This window comes from Chenopodium quinoa, unplaced genomic scaffold (genome assembly GCF_001683475.1).
Source record: "Chenopodium quinoa cultivar QQ74 unplaced genomic scaffold, ASM168347v1, whole genome shotgun sequence".
Taxonomy (NCBI): Eukaryota; Viridiplantae; Streptophyta; class Magnoliopsida; order Caryophyllales; family Amaranthaceae; genus Chenopodium; species Chenopodium quinoa.
This window is the reverse complement of record NW_018743920.1, coordinates 8,013,734-8,029,506: the sequence shown is the minus strand read 5'-3', so window position 1 is coordinate 8,029,506 and position 15,773 is coordinate 8,013,734. Positions and strand designations below refer to the sequence as shown.

Sequence of the window (15,773 nt, the reverse complement as noted above, 5' to 3'; positions counted from 1 at the left end):
TCCATGTACCACGGTTCTTCCTTGGTGTTCGCGTGAGACCGTCACCAGACCGGTAAGAGAGGTTGCTATTGGATTTCTGGGGCCGTCATACAGACATTTCATCCGACTGGACCTGTCACCCAATTTTCCGGTCCCACCGATCATACCAACGTGGTACACCATTCGTACAGCAAGCGTAGAGGGCTGGGATGCGCTATATCATGACCGGGTGCAGCAGTGGAACAATCTAGTTGCCTTTTCTATGTGACCTTCTATTGTTATTGCTATTTAGTTTTCCCATTTAAATGTGAACTTGTATTTAATTTTCGTATGCCCACTAATTACAACTTAAAATAAAAATTATAAAAACTAAAAATATAATGTCAAATTCTAAGAACTTAAAATAATAATTATAAGAATAGATAATGTTAACTTTTACAAACAACTAGGAAAATGTTATATAAATGCACTGCCGACATATCAATAATCTCTCTGTGACGCCCACTGCCACTGCTCAAGGGCCCGTTCCAGTTCATCAATAACAGCTCTGCCTGTTGCAGTCGTCATGTTGTCCCTCTCCTCAAAAAGTCTGTGTCCCAACTGCGTCATCTTTCCCATCCACTACACATAACAAAACACATAAAATTCAATAACGACGTATTATATGAAAAAAAACACAACTACAAATGTTTTATGAGACGTACCGCATCCACGGCAGTGGGCGGTGGCACATCATCATCATCGGCGTCGTCGTCGTGGTGGACGTCTCTGATCAACCTCGGGTGCGAGTGCCGGTTGTACCACTCCATGTAGTGCTGGTCACACATGGCAGCCACCCCAGTTGGCGGCCGCTGCAGCTGCTCAATCCATATGCGGGCAACCATTGGAAACTGCTCCCACGTGCCAATCATGCTTGCCGGCCATTGGACGACGTACTCCTTCGACGACGCAGATCGGACGGCCTTACTGGGCCATGCTGGTGGAGGAGGAACAACTTGGACATATCCAAGCTGGCGAAGACAGCGCTGCGGCATGTACGCCTCTACGATCTCACGATACTGAATCAGTCCCGTGTAGAGGGTCCTGGGTACCCTATTACTAGGGTTCTGGCCGAAAGGCATCCAGTTCACCTGCACATTTTTTAAAATTAGTAAGATTCATACAATAAAAACATCAAACTATAAAAGTAGAAATAATTTAAACACTTTACCTCTAATGGGGACATCCTGTCAAGCAATAACCGTATCGATCGCAGGCGGTCAATGGACTTCTTCTCGACACGCGGACTCCACGCACAGGCACGTGGCTGGCCATCCCCAATAGGAACCGGGTCGCGGTGTGGTCGAAACGCCGGGAAATACTCGTATATCCACGTCTGTAACAACGTCATACATCCAGTGATACCTGCCGCATCAGCCCGGCTCGAGAATCCTAACTGGCGATACATGTACGCTAATGTAGCCGACCCCCAAGAAAACTGGCCTACTCTGTCGGGCTCACACGCGTCAACTATGTCGCGTGGCCTGAGCTTGTTTCCGCTCTTATCCGGAAACAAGGTACACCCGAGAAGAAGAAAAACATATGCAGCCAGCTGTGTGTCCTGCGTCCTACGTGAAGTGGGGTGCAAACATCGCTGCAAAACTGCTGCGATCTTAACACCGCCGTGATCCCACACACCAAGTGCCGCTGTGTACAGCGCAGCCCTATCCACCGCCAACAGCTCCGCCAATAAATCTGCCTGATCCGCATCTGTGACAAGAGATGCTCGGTTTCCCTCTACGGGAATCCCAAGGATGGCCTCGACGTCATGCAACATGATCGTCATCTCACCGAACGGAAGGTGGAAAGAGTTCGTGTCCGGCTGCCATCGCTCAACGAAAGCCGTGATCAGCGTCGAGTCAATCCTCTCATGCATGGTGGCAGGAAGGTGGCTCACTCTAGTGCCCCTCAATCGGCCGACCATCTCGCTCTCCTCCGGCCAAGCCTCAGCCCAACTACACAAGAAGTTACAAGTCCTCTCCCGGGTTTGGCATTTCAAAATGCCGCTATCCAAAGCCCGCTCTTGGTCCTCCCAAATACGGGTAGCGATGTGTCCTAGAAAGCTAGGAATCACACTCCCGTCTATAGGTCCCCCAGCCACCTCGCCCCTCACCACCCAAGAATCATTAACGGCCCTCGACCGTTTTCTGCTAACCGCAGACACAGTGGACGCAGATGATGTGCCAGATCTACTAACAAATCTACCATCTCTACCCTTACGCACGTCTACCCTACGCGTCTCATACACATCATCAAGCCTCTGACTGAATGGACCGTAATCATCATATGGTCCACTCTGATCGTCCACATCCTCATCTGCATCCTCCTCCTCCTCCTCCTCATCACCGTCATCATCTTCATCATCCTCAGAATAGTGCACCCGTTCTCTACGAGCCGAGGCCGAAATACCACGGGATCTAACGTGTCTGGGCCCCGAGCTCTCCATTGAGTTGATCGTACTTCTCATAATGTCCATACTCTTCCCAGCCCCAGAACGAAAATACGATGCCTAACACAAAATAACAAAACATGTAATATGCAATATAAACATGTAATATACACATAAAAAAAAGTAATTAAAATAAATAAATAAAACAATATACATATGATGGAAAATAAATTAAAAACATTACAAAATATTAACAACCTAAAAATAAAAAAATTAATAACCTAATAAATAAATAAATAAAAAATTGGAAAAAACAAAGCAAAAAAAAAAAATTACCCAAAAAAAACAAATTGGAAAAAACAAAGTAAAAAAAAAATTAAAAAATAAAACGGAAAAACAAAAACAAAAAAAAGCAAAAAAAAAATTTGAAAAAATAATTCAAAAAAAAAATAAAAGAAAATGAAAGAAAAAAAAAATTAGGGTTCCGGCGCCTGTCCCAGACGCCAGAGCCACGGTGGTGGCGCCTGGGCAGGACGCCGGTGCCACGGTGTTGGCGTCTGACGTGGACGCCGCCACCGTGGTACCGGCGCCCTGCCCAGGCGCCATCACCGTGGCAATGGCGTCTGGGAAAGGCGCCGGAACCGTGGTGTCGGCGTCTGGGCCAAACGCCGCCGCCCAAACACCGCCGTCCAGCCACCAGTCGCCGCCGGGCCACCACCTTTTCCGGTTTTTTTTTTTTTTTTTAATTAAAAAAATTTACAAAAAAAAAAACCATACCTTTCCTCCTCCAAACCCCCTTGCTCCGGCCACCGGTGCCGCCACTTCCTTGCCTTGCCGCCTCGACATTTTGAAAAAATATTTTCGAGAGAGAAAGTGAGACTACAAAGTTAAGAGAAGATGAGAGTGTGTTTTTTACTAGAGTAGAGAAAATATAATTTTAGTTCGAGGGCAAAAGAGTCATTTCACTTTTAATTTGTGGGCTTTATGTGGAGATTTGCGGGCGATGTTTAGCAGTTCACCTAGTAAAAGGTACTCCGTACTAAATTTGTTTTTAAAAAAAGTTGTGTAGCTATCACTTTCCTTCGTGTGAGTTAGCTCAAGCTAGGTTTACTCACATTAAACTATTATAGGAGAGATGAGATTAAGTGGGATAAGAAGGTGGAACTAATAGATGAGATAAGGGAAAAAAATAATGTATTCCATTGTTTGGGAATGGGTTGGGATTAGATTGGAATAACTAATATAAATACAAAATTACCCTTACTATCCTTTCTTCACTCTCTTCTTCTTTCTCTTTCATTAAGGGTAGAAATGTCTTTTACCCATTAAATTTATTCCCCATCCCTTATACCACTCCCCCTTAGTTATTAATTTAGAGGGATAACTCCCTTTTTTATCCCCCTCCTATCCCTCCCCCCTAATCCCCATCTCTCTAAACAAACAAAAGGCTTGTTAAATCCCTCCTCTTTTATCCTATCTCCCCTCTTCTATCACTCTAAACAAACACCCTCTTAAAGTACAAGCTTGTAAAAATCAGTCTTTCTTGATAAGAGAATAAGCTAAGAGACTAGGAGTATTTGCTTATATATTTATAAAATCTATATATCTAAAAAAAAAAAAAAAAATCTTACAAATTGGAAACAAAAACCAGAAATTTCTTTCTAATTGGAAACAAGAAGTTGGATAATAATGGAGAAATGATATGACCAGAAGAAATAAAAAAAAATCATCAGTCACTAGTATCACAAATTCACAACCATAGGCATTTACATCTGCTTTTCTGTTTGATAAGAAAGAAATTCAGAGGTTTGGGCCCACAGCATGTCTAGGTTCTGGAATTTAGGGCCTTTGGGCCCGCTTGTCAACTCAGGCTCATCTGTTGTGGGTTTGAAATTAAGCAACGAAGATGACATTATTTACGGGTTTTGGCCCAACTATTTGGCCACTCAATTTACTACTGCCTCTCTCCTTTTCCACCCACCCACCAAAAAACTCAAATGGTTAAAAGAGAACCATCAGCTAAAGAACGGTAAAAAAAATTAATTACTGTAAGATATATTCACCTGCATAATATAATTATTTATTCATGCGAGAATATGGTGCACATCCTATGACAACTAAATAGCATGTAAAGTTTACGTTCATCTATAAGTGAAAAACGTAATAGTGGGCTAAAAGCACGTAAACATGTTTCAGACGTTACACTTGTCTATGAGCATGTGATGTTAATTATATGGAGTACTTTGTAAGTCATAGCAATCAGATTTATTTAGTGAAATTAAAGTTATTTAATCTGTAATTACTTATTTCAAGTTCAAAGATGAAAGCACACTCTCGAAAATAAAATAAAATAATAATAAATAAATGATGAAAGCACACCCAAACTCTCGAGTGTAAAATAAATAGAAGATGGAGAATTAGCCTCAAAACTCATAATATCTTGATATGAACTTCATTAGATGGAAAATTGGGAATTGTACAAAACCATCCTTATTCCAAACAAACTCTACAATTGAATGCCTCACCTTGCTTTTCTCTCAAACTCAAGCAAATCCATCACACAAAAACAAAATAATTTAACTTCGTACAAAAACAAAAAAAAAAAAATTGAAACAGAAACTTGTAACGAATTAACGGCCAATGAAAAGGCTGATAAATCAGCATTTGGGAAGGTCGGCGGGCGGAGGTGGCACCTTCTGATTGGGTAGTTTTCCATCAAGGACAATCCAAGCCATCCTTAGTCCCCAACTCATGTGAACCTCAAAATGGCAATGCATAAACCATACTCCTGTTTTCAATTAAACAAAATTAATTATAAATTAAGGTATTCCATTATTGTTTATTAATCACAATATACTTCATACTAATAAAAATATAACATATTAAAGCAACACGCGTGTTCTTAGACTAACTTAATCATTACTTAACGTTACACTTTGGTTAAAATATCGTTATTAGTGTATCCTAATGTTAGCACTTGTTTTATTAATAGCCTTAGCTTATGTAATTACCACTTGTTGGTACACAATCTAATCCAATTGATGAAAAGTCTAAATCTTGTCCCTTCAAATAAAAGGGTCATGATTTAATGGTTATTTAATTATAGTCAATGCTTAATAAGAGTATTAGATGGAGATTACAAGTTTACGACAAATATTCTAGATCGTTACATGCATTTTTACTGTGCTCCACTTTGAATGTTGACTGTCTAATCCAATTTAGTAGCCGTCAAAGATTCGTTCTTGTTCAAATGTTGCAAATGCATGCGAATGTGTAACAATTATGCACAAATTAGAATGAGCTAATCGTAAACTGTTATTATATTATGCACCCGACTTGATATTTTAAGTGACGGATAATCTGAAAGAAATAATAAATTTGCGTATTTATGATTGATCGATAAATGTAGTACTAATACTAACCCGGGTTATCGGCCTTGAATCGAATGGCAACCCAACCGCCGGATGGTACTCCAACGGTGTTCCTAGCAACAGGATCAACAAGATTATAGTTGGCAGGGTCCTTCTTAGGGTTAAAGTTACCAAAACCTTGGCCAACGACGTAAAAATCATAGCCGTGTAGATGAAGAGGGTGACTCTCCGCGCTAATAATGCTAGTGTCCTGCATAATAAGCTCCACATTTGTGTTATATGGGATCACTAACACTTCGGTGTTATTCATTGTATTTGTATTATTAGGGGGTGTGCCGGTGTAATTAAATTGTTTAAGAGGAAATTGAGGGAAATTAGTCTTGTAAACCCCGGCATTTTGGCCAAAGAAATATGATTGAAGCAGGGCAGTTGATGGCAGGGACATAGAAATGTTGTTTACTGAGGCGTCGAATTTGGTCCTGTTATTAGGTCCTTGGCATGTTTGGTTCTTAGGGCAAGGGCTAGTTCCAAGTCCTACTGTGAAGAAGAAGTGTTTGTCCACTTTTTTTGGGACTTCTGCTGGAAACTTTGCGTTGTTCAAACTTCGGAATTTTTGAGAGAAATTTCCAACAAACGAAGTGTCGTTAATGGAAGGGAGACGAGGGAGATCCTTAGAGGTTACGTTGATGATCTTGTGATGAGTGGCCGAGGAGGACTTTGATGGGATTTCATACTCTAGGATAGCTGCCGCGGTAGTGTTGTCAAAGGTGCCACTACCGGTGAAATAAGGCCTAACTGCCATTAGATAAGTGGTATGACTAGGGTTTGGCTTGGTTTTAAGGAGTACATTGGTGGTTTGCCCCGGTGCAATGACTAGAATGTCGGTATTAAACGGCTTTAGATAGAGTGCATCGGCTTCAACCAATGTCATTGTGTGGTTTGCTATGCTGAAGAATAGCTCGTCATTGAGTGCAGCATTAACCAACCGCAGGAGGTAAGTCTTCCCTGGCTTAACCTTAAGCTTATACGTGTCCGCCATACCTACAAGCCAAAGGCAAATCATATTAATGTAACATATACTTAGCTTGTACTAAGTATGCAAGACGAAATGTTAGGTTGTATAGCACAGTGGTATGTCAAGTACCTTTAGCTCCGGTACATGAATTGTACAATGACCCGGGAAATCCATTAAACGTATATGCATCCGATACGTTAGGGCCTCCGCCAGTTTGAAGGGCTTGACTAATGACTGCTTCAGTATCATTGTTCCACCATTCACCTACAACAAAAATTTGGACAACATACATGTATATGATCAACAACATAGATTTGAAGGGGTTAAAACATGCAAGTACCAGCAAAGTTGCTAGGTGTTGATTATTATATTAGTCATAATAATAGAACTAACGTACCAAACATTATGGTGGCTTCCTTGTGAGGCTTAGGGAATGGATAGGATTCATTTCTCCTTGGGAGAATAATGATAGGACCATAAACAGATGCCCTAAGCCAAGAGACATGAGCATGCCAAAAAAGAGTCCCTCTTTGACCTTTGATCGTAAAGTTGTACACATAACTATTGTTTATCTGAATTGGACATTGTGTTATGTAACCTGGACCGTCTGCCCATGGGCTCCCTAGTTGTCGAACACCATGCCTATAATATGAAATGATTATTAGTTTACAAAGTGAAATGTTCAAGGCATAATCCACGAGTTATCTCTCATTAATACTTGTATATAACATCAAAATTTATCACTAGCTTTAATTTAATTTATCTTACCAGTGGATTGAAACATTGTTCTTGACATGGTTTACAACTTTTACAATGACTCGATCACCCTCCCTAGCAATGATTCTTGGCCCAGGGAACTTGCCATTCACAGTGATCATGCTCTTTGTCTTGCACAAATGTGTCACATTTTGCAACTTTATCTACAAAATCATAATGCACAATCCAAGGGGGAAAAAACACTTTATACTCGAGCAATTAATTAAAATCATTACATAAAAAGAAGCATCATAAGATAAAAATATCATACTAATCATATTAATTTCATTGGCTAATAAAAAAGTGAATTAAAAAAAGAGTACATACATCAAATCTATAGTGCCTTGTCACTCCATGACACAACCAAAAATTGGCAATAAACAAAAGTAGAGTTGCATAAAATGCAGGAGAATAAAGAAAACGAGCACCCATATATTTTTTTTTTCCTTAGAATAGAGAATTGTGTGTAGATGTTATTGGATGATTATTTTGTGCAAGTTTGGAGTGATTAGTGAGAGTTTAACATAGTTATTTATATAAGAATGATGTGGTAAAGGTATGTTTGGGTTGGGTGCGCAATTAGGTGATTAAATTTTTTGAGGGACTTGTCACTCACCCTTGAGTGCTATTCAAGTCAATATTATAAGGTCGTAATATCTCCTAATATTTTGTCAATTGGAAGTTGTTCTATCTTCTATAGCTTCAAGTTATAACTTTCCATTTTTGTTTTGGACCACTAAATGAGTTATTTCTATGTTATCTAACCATTTTTACTCAAACACGTACTTGTATAGCTGTATCTTTAATTTCATTAACATTACTAGATATATGTATGTACCTAGATACTTTATTTTAGTTATGTTTTTGTAACTCAGTCTGAAATTCTAGTACTCTAACGTTTCTGAATGACATTTCTTTTAATGTAAAAGTGAATTTTAAACTACCTTAGTTTTTTTTTTAGTTGACACGTTTTGATTTTAGCACTATTCACTCACTCCCTTTTAACTGTTTTTTGTGCTTTATACCTAATGAAAAATATAGTCATGTAGGATCTTGTTAGATTCGTCACGATATATATTTTCAAATATCAACTTTTCATAATTTTTGTTTATCGGTAATTAGAGATATTAATGGTTGAAGTTGTGCATTGACAAACATAACTAAAGAAACGTGTCAAATAAAAAGAAACGGAGGAAGTATATGTTGTACAAGATTATTAACTGTAACATGCAATGTAACGTAGCATAGCTCAATGGATACATCTAGTGTTCATATACTTCAAATTAATTGGAAGGCCATTTAAAATTGACAATGTATGTGCAAAAGATAATAAAAAAAATGATCCAATTATGAAATCATGAATTTCACACGAAAATAAAAGTTACCTCATGCTAAATATGCATTGAATATGTTTTACCTCCGATCCTATGAAGGACTCAACATGCGGGGTATCTTGAATCTTGATAATGTATCTGCTGTTATCTCAGGTTGCAATTTTTTGTTCAAACTAATTTTCAGGGCTTATACATTTTGTTTTCGGTTTGGGAGTATTATATAAACTACCTAGGTTTTAACACAACCTATTTGTAATATGTACTTTTCTTAAGATTAATAAAATTTCACAAGGTTTTATATGTGGCTGGCCACACCGTGTAGCCGGGATTACTTGGTCAGGAGTTATCCGATCAATGTTTTGATGTGGTCACACGGTGTGACTAGCCACACTAAAAACTCGTTGATCAAGCTTTATGTGTCTATCCATAGATATACATAAAACTAACATATTTTTAGTGCATGAACCCCGTAAATTTATGTATTATTCATTAATTTTTCTTATTCCTTCATAACACAACTATTATCCAATTAACGTATATCAAGTCATTGTTCAATTCCAAAGACTAAGAAACATTGCCTCAATAATAACTATATTTTTTTAACCTATCTTATCCCAAGTATAGTAGTTTTGGACGTTGAATCTTGCTATATTGATGCAAGCATGTTGATTTGAAAATATAAAAAATAATAATTAGCCTTAGTACGTAATCAAGATGCTAAATCTAACCATCCTTAGTTTAGAAATAATGCTTTAAATTTGGTAATGGTTTTAGTTCGAGAGAGAGCTAATTAAGGTCCCACTAATAAGCACAAGTGTAAGTGTGAATTTGCGTTCACGTTCTCTGTCTCTCGTTTAGAGAAGGACATTTTATCCGCCTTTCCTGTTGTCTACGCTTTTTTTTTTCCTTCATTTTTTTTTTCTTTTATCGTTTTATTATTTTAGTTGTCAAACAATTAAAAATTAGTAATTGAGTTCAAGTGTCACTAGTAAGTCAAACCTTGAGTAGTATAGACCATAGATATTACTAGTTGAGATGTTATTCGATTAACACTACATTTTTATTTTCATTTTTGAAAATCTATAGCATTCCTTCTTAAAATGACTACCACTATATTATTCATTTTTAATTGGTTGATTTTTAATTATGTTTTTTTGTTGGTCAGACTTATTAGAAATGATTTTTCTTTTGACTGCATTGTGTAATTTATACGTTAATTAGGAAAAATATGCTCACATGAGGTCTTGTTAGCTTCGACTCTATACATATTTTCAAAACATTAACAAATTAAATTTTCATAATTTTTACAAAAGTATGACTACAGAAACATCATTTGGAGCTTTTTCTCATAGAAAATAGACTTGTTAATTAGAGTGTTGAAGTATATATCAATCCCAAACGCAAGTAGTAGTAGTCCGTAGTAGTTTGTAGTTACACCAACCATGCACCTTGTATGACACTCTACCTTGCTTTCTACTGTACTCAAGGATAATTAATTAATTAATTAGATTATTAAAGGCCCTCACAATAAGCTTGTCATACAATTATTATGTGCATGCATGCATGTAAATTGCGCGTCAACAATATTACTATAATGTCATTATATTGTGACAATATCTATTACGCAGTAGCTAGGTTACAACTATGTCTTCTTATATAGTTTTTGTCCATTAATAACAGTTTAGATTTACAGCACATAAGCAAATTAAACTTTATTAGCTCTAAAATTTTTGCCTAATCAATTTTAATTAGGGAAAGTTGAAGTAACTAGCTAGAAAACCAAAAGTAGTAGCTAGAGCTTATTTAGAATAAAGTTATTTGTTGACCCCCTTAAATTAGCTCTCTAATCCCACTACAACTCCTAAAATTTGGTAAAGTTTATCTGATCTGCAACTTGATGAACTTCTATCTTGTCTGTCAACTTCCATTACCAGTCGTTTCTGTAAATGACAAGACAATGATTTGTTGAAGTTAATTGTTTGTTAGATTTTGTTATGATTGACTTCATCTTCTGTTAGCTTGATTTATTCATTCGTCTCACAAATTTTGGGCAATGTACTCCTACCATGTTAAAAATAATCTATCTATTTCCAATTAGCAAAGTAATGTATCCTAATGTTTTCTTTTTCGATGCTTTTTCTGTGTGGCTGGCCACACCATGTGGCTGGGTTACTTATTCAGGGCCTACTTATAAGGGTTACTTAGTCGGTCAAAGGTTACTTATTGTGAGGCAACTCAATCGGTTAGCGCGTTTTTGTCGGGGTTACTCAGTCGGTCAGGGGTTACTTATTCTAAATTTACTCAGTCGGTTAGTGCTTTTTTGTGTGAGAGTAACCCCTGACCAACCGAGTAACCCCTGAATAAGTAACCCGACCACATATAAAAATTTGTATCTCTTTTTTCTTAACTGTTGAAAAAAATTAATCAAAGTAACTAATGTAATTACTAATGAAGTAATGAGATCTTAACCTAATGGTTAAGATTGGGGATCTGCAGATCTGCCGTAATAGGTTGCAGGTTCAAATTTCCCCACCCTCATTTGCAATGTAATTTGTATTGCCCGTGTTGTTATTCTGCCAGGAAAAAAAAAAATCCTAATGTGGCTAAAATAAATTACGGAGTATTAAAGTTCCAAAAAAAATATATATATAATAATATCATAGTACTTTATTCAAAAATAAATAAATAATATCATAGTACTCCGTAACTAATGCTAATGGCTGAGGCTGAGGCTGATACTGATTCCTTTTGTAATGGCTACGGAATGCTGTAAAAAAGAGGGCCATGGATTTTCTTAAAAATGATAAAAATTTCGAGTTGGACTGGGCAGTGGTCTTAATGTGAAGCCAAATTGCAGCCCAAATTTATGGGCTCAGTTCATAATTTAAAAAAAAAAAAAAAAAAAAAATACAAGTACTTGTGATATAAATGAACATTTGTAGTCAAAAATCTTGTTAGCTTATTTTTTCCAAATAATCTTTCCATCATTATACCATAATACATTAATAACTTACTTGTATTTGTATATACAATCACTTTGATTATATATTTTGACTTTAAAATAGACTAATAGAGTAAGTTGTGCATATCATCTTTTAACGTATGTTTGGGAGACCCTATACTAAAATTAAATTTTTCAAGAGACCAAGTTAACCTAAAACATACATATGAAAGTCAATGATTGGCTACGTAGTAATGTAGATCATGGAGATTGGAGAATTTGTCAATCAAGAATAAGTCTTGATTAATTAATTAGAGGTCTTAGACTGAAATCAAACGCCTTTTTTCTTATTATTGAAAGTAAAACTTAGGAAAATCAAATGTTACAAAGCCGCCTTTATTATTCTACATTTACAAATAATTAATTAAACTCCTCAGCTGGCTTTTACAACTTTCAATCCTCACTCAAGCAAAATCCCATAACAAACGAAAGCTGAAATTCAAATAAATTCAATTCCTCTTTTTAACAATCAAAATGGCAGAAGGCCAGGCTACGGTGTGATCGATCAGTTAGCATTTCGGAAGGTCGGCGGGCGGAGGTGGCAGCTTCTGATTGGGTAGCTTGCCGTCGAGGACAATCCAAGCCATCCTTAGACCCCAACTGATGTGCACCTCAAAATGGCAATGCATGAACCATACCCCTGTTTCATAACCGGATATAGTAAGATCTTCATTATTTCTTAATCATAATATTAATTATATTATCATCTTTTATTTTGTGACCATTTTATTTATTTTATTAAGCATGAAATCTACAAGAAAATGATATCTTGATAGTACATGTTCATTGCTTTATATTAAAACTTAGGTTAATGTGGACACTTGTTTAGTTGTCATATGGTTTTCAATTATTAATTGGTTGAATATTAGCCACATTTACTAATTTGTATGCTAGCTAATTAATTAAAGAGAATTTTCTAGCTATCTAATTGAGTTTATATTACTCCGTACATCATTGTGATTATAAAATCAACTTCTCTACCTATGTATGTACCTCGTTAAGACCTATGATGCCTACACCCGTGTTTAATTAGTGAATAGTCGAATACTGATTTTTACTGAATAAAACCGATATATAAGAGTTAATTTTCGTAATTTCGATTGAGAGAACATAACCTAAAATGACTATAACCAATTATATTGGAATGTGTTACACTAACCTGGATTATCAGCTCTAAATCGAATAGCGACCCAACCACCAGAAGGCACGGCCACCGTGTTCCTTTCAACAGGATCAACAAGATTATAGTTGGCAGGATCTTTTCTAGGGTTAAAGTTACCATAACCTTGACCGACAACATAGAAATTGTAGCCATGAAGGTGAAGAGGGTGACTCTCAGCACTAACAATGCTAGTGTCCTGCATAACAACCTCAACACTTGTGTTATAAGGGATCACAACAGTTTCAGTAGCATTCATCACATTGGTGTTGTTCGGGGGCGTGCCGGTGTAGTTAAACTCTTTGAGAGGGAATTGAGGGAAATTGGTCTTGTAAACCCCATCATTTTGGCCAAAGAAGTGGGATTGAAGCATGGCAGTTGATGGAAGAGCCATAGAGATGTTGTTAACTGTGGCCGCGAATTTAGTGTTGTTATTAGGCCCTTGGCATGTTTGGTTCTTAGGGCAAGGGCTAGTTCCAAGTCCTACTGTGAAGAAGAAGTTTTTATCAACTTTTTGTGGAACATCAACGGGATATTTAGCATTGTTCAAACTTCGAAACTTGTTACTAAAATTGGCTACAAATGAAGTGTCATTGATTGAAGGTAGACGAGGGAGATCTTTGGATGTAACGTTAATGATCTTGTGAATGGATGAGGGCTTTGGTGGCATTTCGTACTCTAGTATGGCTGCCGCGGTTGTGTTGTCAAATGTGCCACTGCCGGTAAAGTAGGGGCTAATCGCCATTAGGTAAGAAGCGTGGCTTGGAATAGGCTTGGTTTTAAGGAGAACATTGGTTGTTTGGCCTGGTGTGATGAGAAGAATGTCAGTTTCAAATGGCTTAAGGTAGAGTGCATCGGCTTCAACCAATGTCATGGTGTGGTTGGCTATACTGAAGAACAAATCGTCGTTGAGTGCAGCATTGATCAAACGCAAGAGGTAAGTTTTCCCTGGCTTGACCTTTAGCTTGTATGTATCTTCCAAACCTAATAAACAGCAAAATTGAAATTATAAAGGTTGGTTCTTATAATTAAGGAAAGCAAAATGTTATTAGGCATATCAAATTAAGCACCTCTAGCCCCTGTACATGAATTGTACAATGGCCCTGGATATCCATTGAACGTATAAGCATCAGACACGTTAGGGCCTCCTCCACTCTGAAGAGCTTGACGAATAACTGCTTCAGTGTCATTGTACCACCACTCTCCTACACATTTTTTCGTGCACCACGCAACGTGATTAGTATCATACAAGTGTGCATAAAATAAGGGTTTGTGCTCTTATGTTTAACTAAATGAGTAAAAAATAAGGGTTTGTGCTCTTATGTTTAACTAAATGAGTAAAAGATTTGAGCGCGATATATACCAAGGATGATGGTTTTCTCCTCATGGGGCTTAGGGAATGGATATGGTTCGTGTTTCTTAGGGAGGATGATCATAGGTCCATATAGAGTAGCCCTAAGCCATGAGATGTGGGCATGCCAAAAAAGAGTCCCTCTTTGTCCTTTGATTGTGAAGTTGTACACGTAACTGTGATTACTTTGAATTGGACACTGTGTTACGTAGGCCGGACCATCCGCCCACTGACTCCCTATCTGTCGGATTCCATGCCTATACATGAAATTTCATCATCATTATGCAAACAACAATTAGTGCAAATTATTATTAATTGCACATAATTTATAATTATTGTTCAAATTAACTTGTGGCTAGCTGGCCTTATATTTGACAAATCGTACCAGTGGATGGAGACATTATTTTGGACATGGTTAACAACTTCAACGACAACTTGATCGCCTTCTCTAGCAACAATTGGAGGCCCAGGGAACTTGCCATTGACAGTGAGCATGGTCTTTGTCTTGCACAAGTGTGTTACATTTTGCAATCTTACCTACAAAGTCATAATATAAAGTTAATAACTTTATAATATATGTTATTAATCAATTCAATCATACAATATGATCAAATTATTAACTAAAGAGGTTGATATAAGACAAAATTATAATGATGCATGATCATAGCAATTAATATAATTGGTACATAAAAGAGGGGACACATACATCAAACGTATAATGCCTAGTTATTCCATGACAATGCCAAACATTGTTGGCCAGGAAAAGAAAAATGGCCGCAGCAAATGCCGGTAAGGAAAGAGTGGAAGCCCCCATAGATCTTCTATCCCGAACTCGATTTCGATCTCGATCTTTATGATACTTGTTGATACGTTGTTGTGGAAGTGAAGAGAGCCTAAGTTAGAGTTTAAAACAGTAGTTTATATAGAAGTCACAAGGTGAGGAGTTTGTGCCAAGGTTGAGTAAATTAAAATCAGGCTTTTGAATTAAAGTCCCTCTCGATCACTATAGAGTGCTATACAAGACAATTTTACATGGATATTTGACCCTATTATATTATCATTCCGAAGATGTTTATAACCTTCAATTCTTCATGTAATAAATTTTATAAGAGCACAAATGATATTAGAGCTGGCAATTTTTGACCCAATTACTTAATATTTTGATTCTAACCCAACTTAAAGTTATCGAGAATTTTAGATCCAATATATATGAATTAAACATAAACCATCTAAATGTTTTATTGTGTTGATATTAAGGTTCTATTTTGATATTTTTAACCAAAATCAAACCCGAATTTGATCCGTCCCTATTTCTATATGTGAATATGCCAATATGACTTGTATGGATTAGATCAACACTAAAATAACTTAATATCATA

The 15,773-nt window shown here is 37.0% G+C and overlaps 3 protein-coding genes across 3 annotated transcripts; all 3 read right to left on the bottom strand.

Moving 5' to 3' along the window:
• Window positions 1-259: 259 nt before the first annotated feature.
• Window positions 260-2,357, bottom strand: LOC110688387 (protein MAIN-LIKE 1-like). The gene is made up of 3 exons (XM_021865127.1): window positions 1,190-2,357; window positions 684-1,109; window positions 260-600 (listed from the first exon to the last, which is right to left on the bottom strand). The coding sequence occupies exons 1-3, from the start codon at window positions 1,940-1,942 to the stop codon at window positions 460-462; spliced, it is 1,320 nt and encodes a 439-aa protein (XP_021720819.1). The 5' UTR covers window positions 1,943-2,357; the 3' UTR covers window positions 260-459.
• Window positions 2,358-4,830: 2,473 nt separating this feature from the next.
• LOC110688386 (laccase-17-like) lies at window positions 4,831-8,237 on the bottom strand. The gene is made up of 6 exons (XM_021865126.1): window positions 7,877-8,237; window positions 7,562-7,713; window positions 7,191-7,435; window positions 6,923-7,057; window positions 5,830-6,819; window positions 4,831-5,195 (listed from the first exon to the last, which is right to left on the bottom strand). The coding sequence occupies exons 1-6, from the start codon at window positions 7,979-7,981 to the stop codon at window positions 5,065-5,067; spliced, it is 1,758 nt and encodes a 585-aa protein (XP_021720818.1). The 5' UTR covers window positions 7,982-8,237; the 3' UTR covers window positions 4,831-5,064.
• Window positions 8,238-12,144: 3,907 nt separating this feature from the next.
• LOC110688385 (laccase-17-like) lies at window positions 12,145-15,301 on the bottom strand. Its single transcript, XM_021865125.1, has 6 exons — window positions 15,101-15,301; window positions 14,780-14,931; window positions 14,407-14,651; window positions 14,114-14,248; window positions 13,044-14,027; window positions 12,145-12,524 (listed from the first exon to the last, which is right to left on the bottom strand). The coding sequence occupies exons 1-6, from the start codon at window positions 15,206-15,208 to the stop codon at window positions 12,394-12,396; spliced, it is 1,755 nt and encodes a 584-aa protein (XP_021720817.1). The 5' UTR covers window positions 15,209-15,301; the 3' UTR covers window positions 12,145-12,393.
• Window positions 15,302-15,773: the final 472 nt, after the last annotated feature.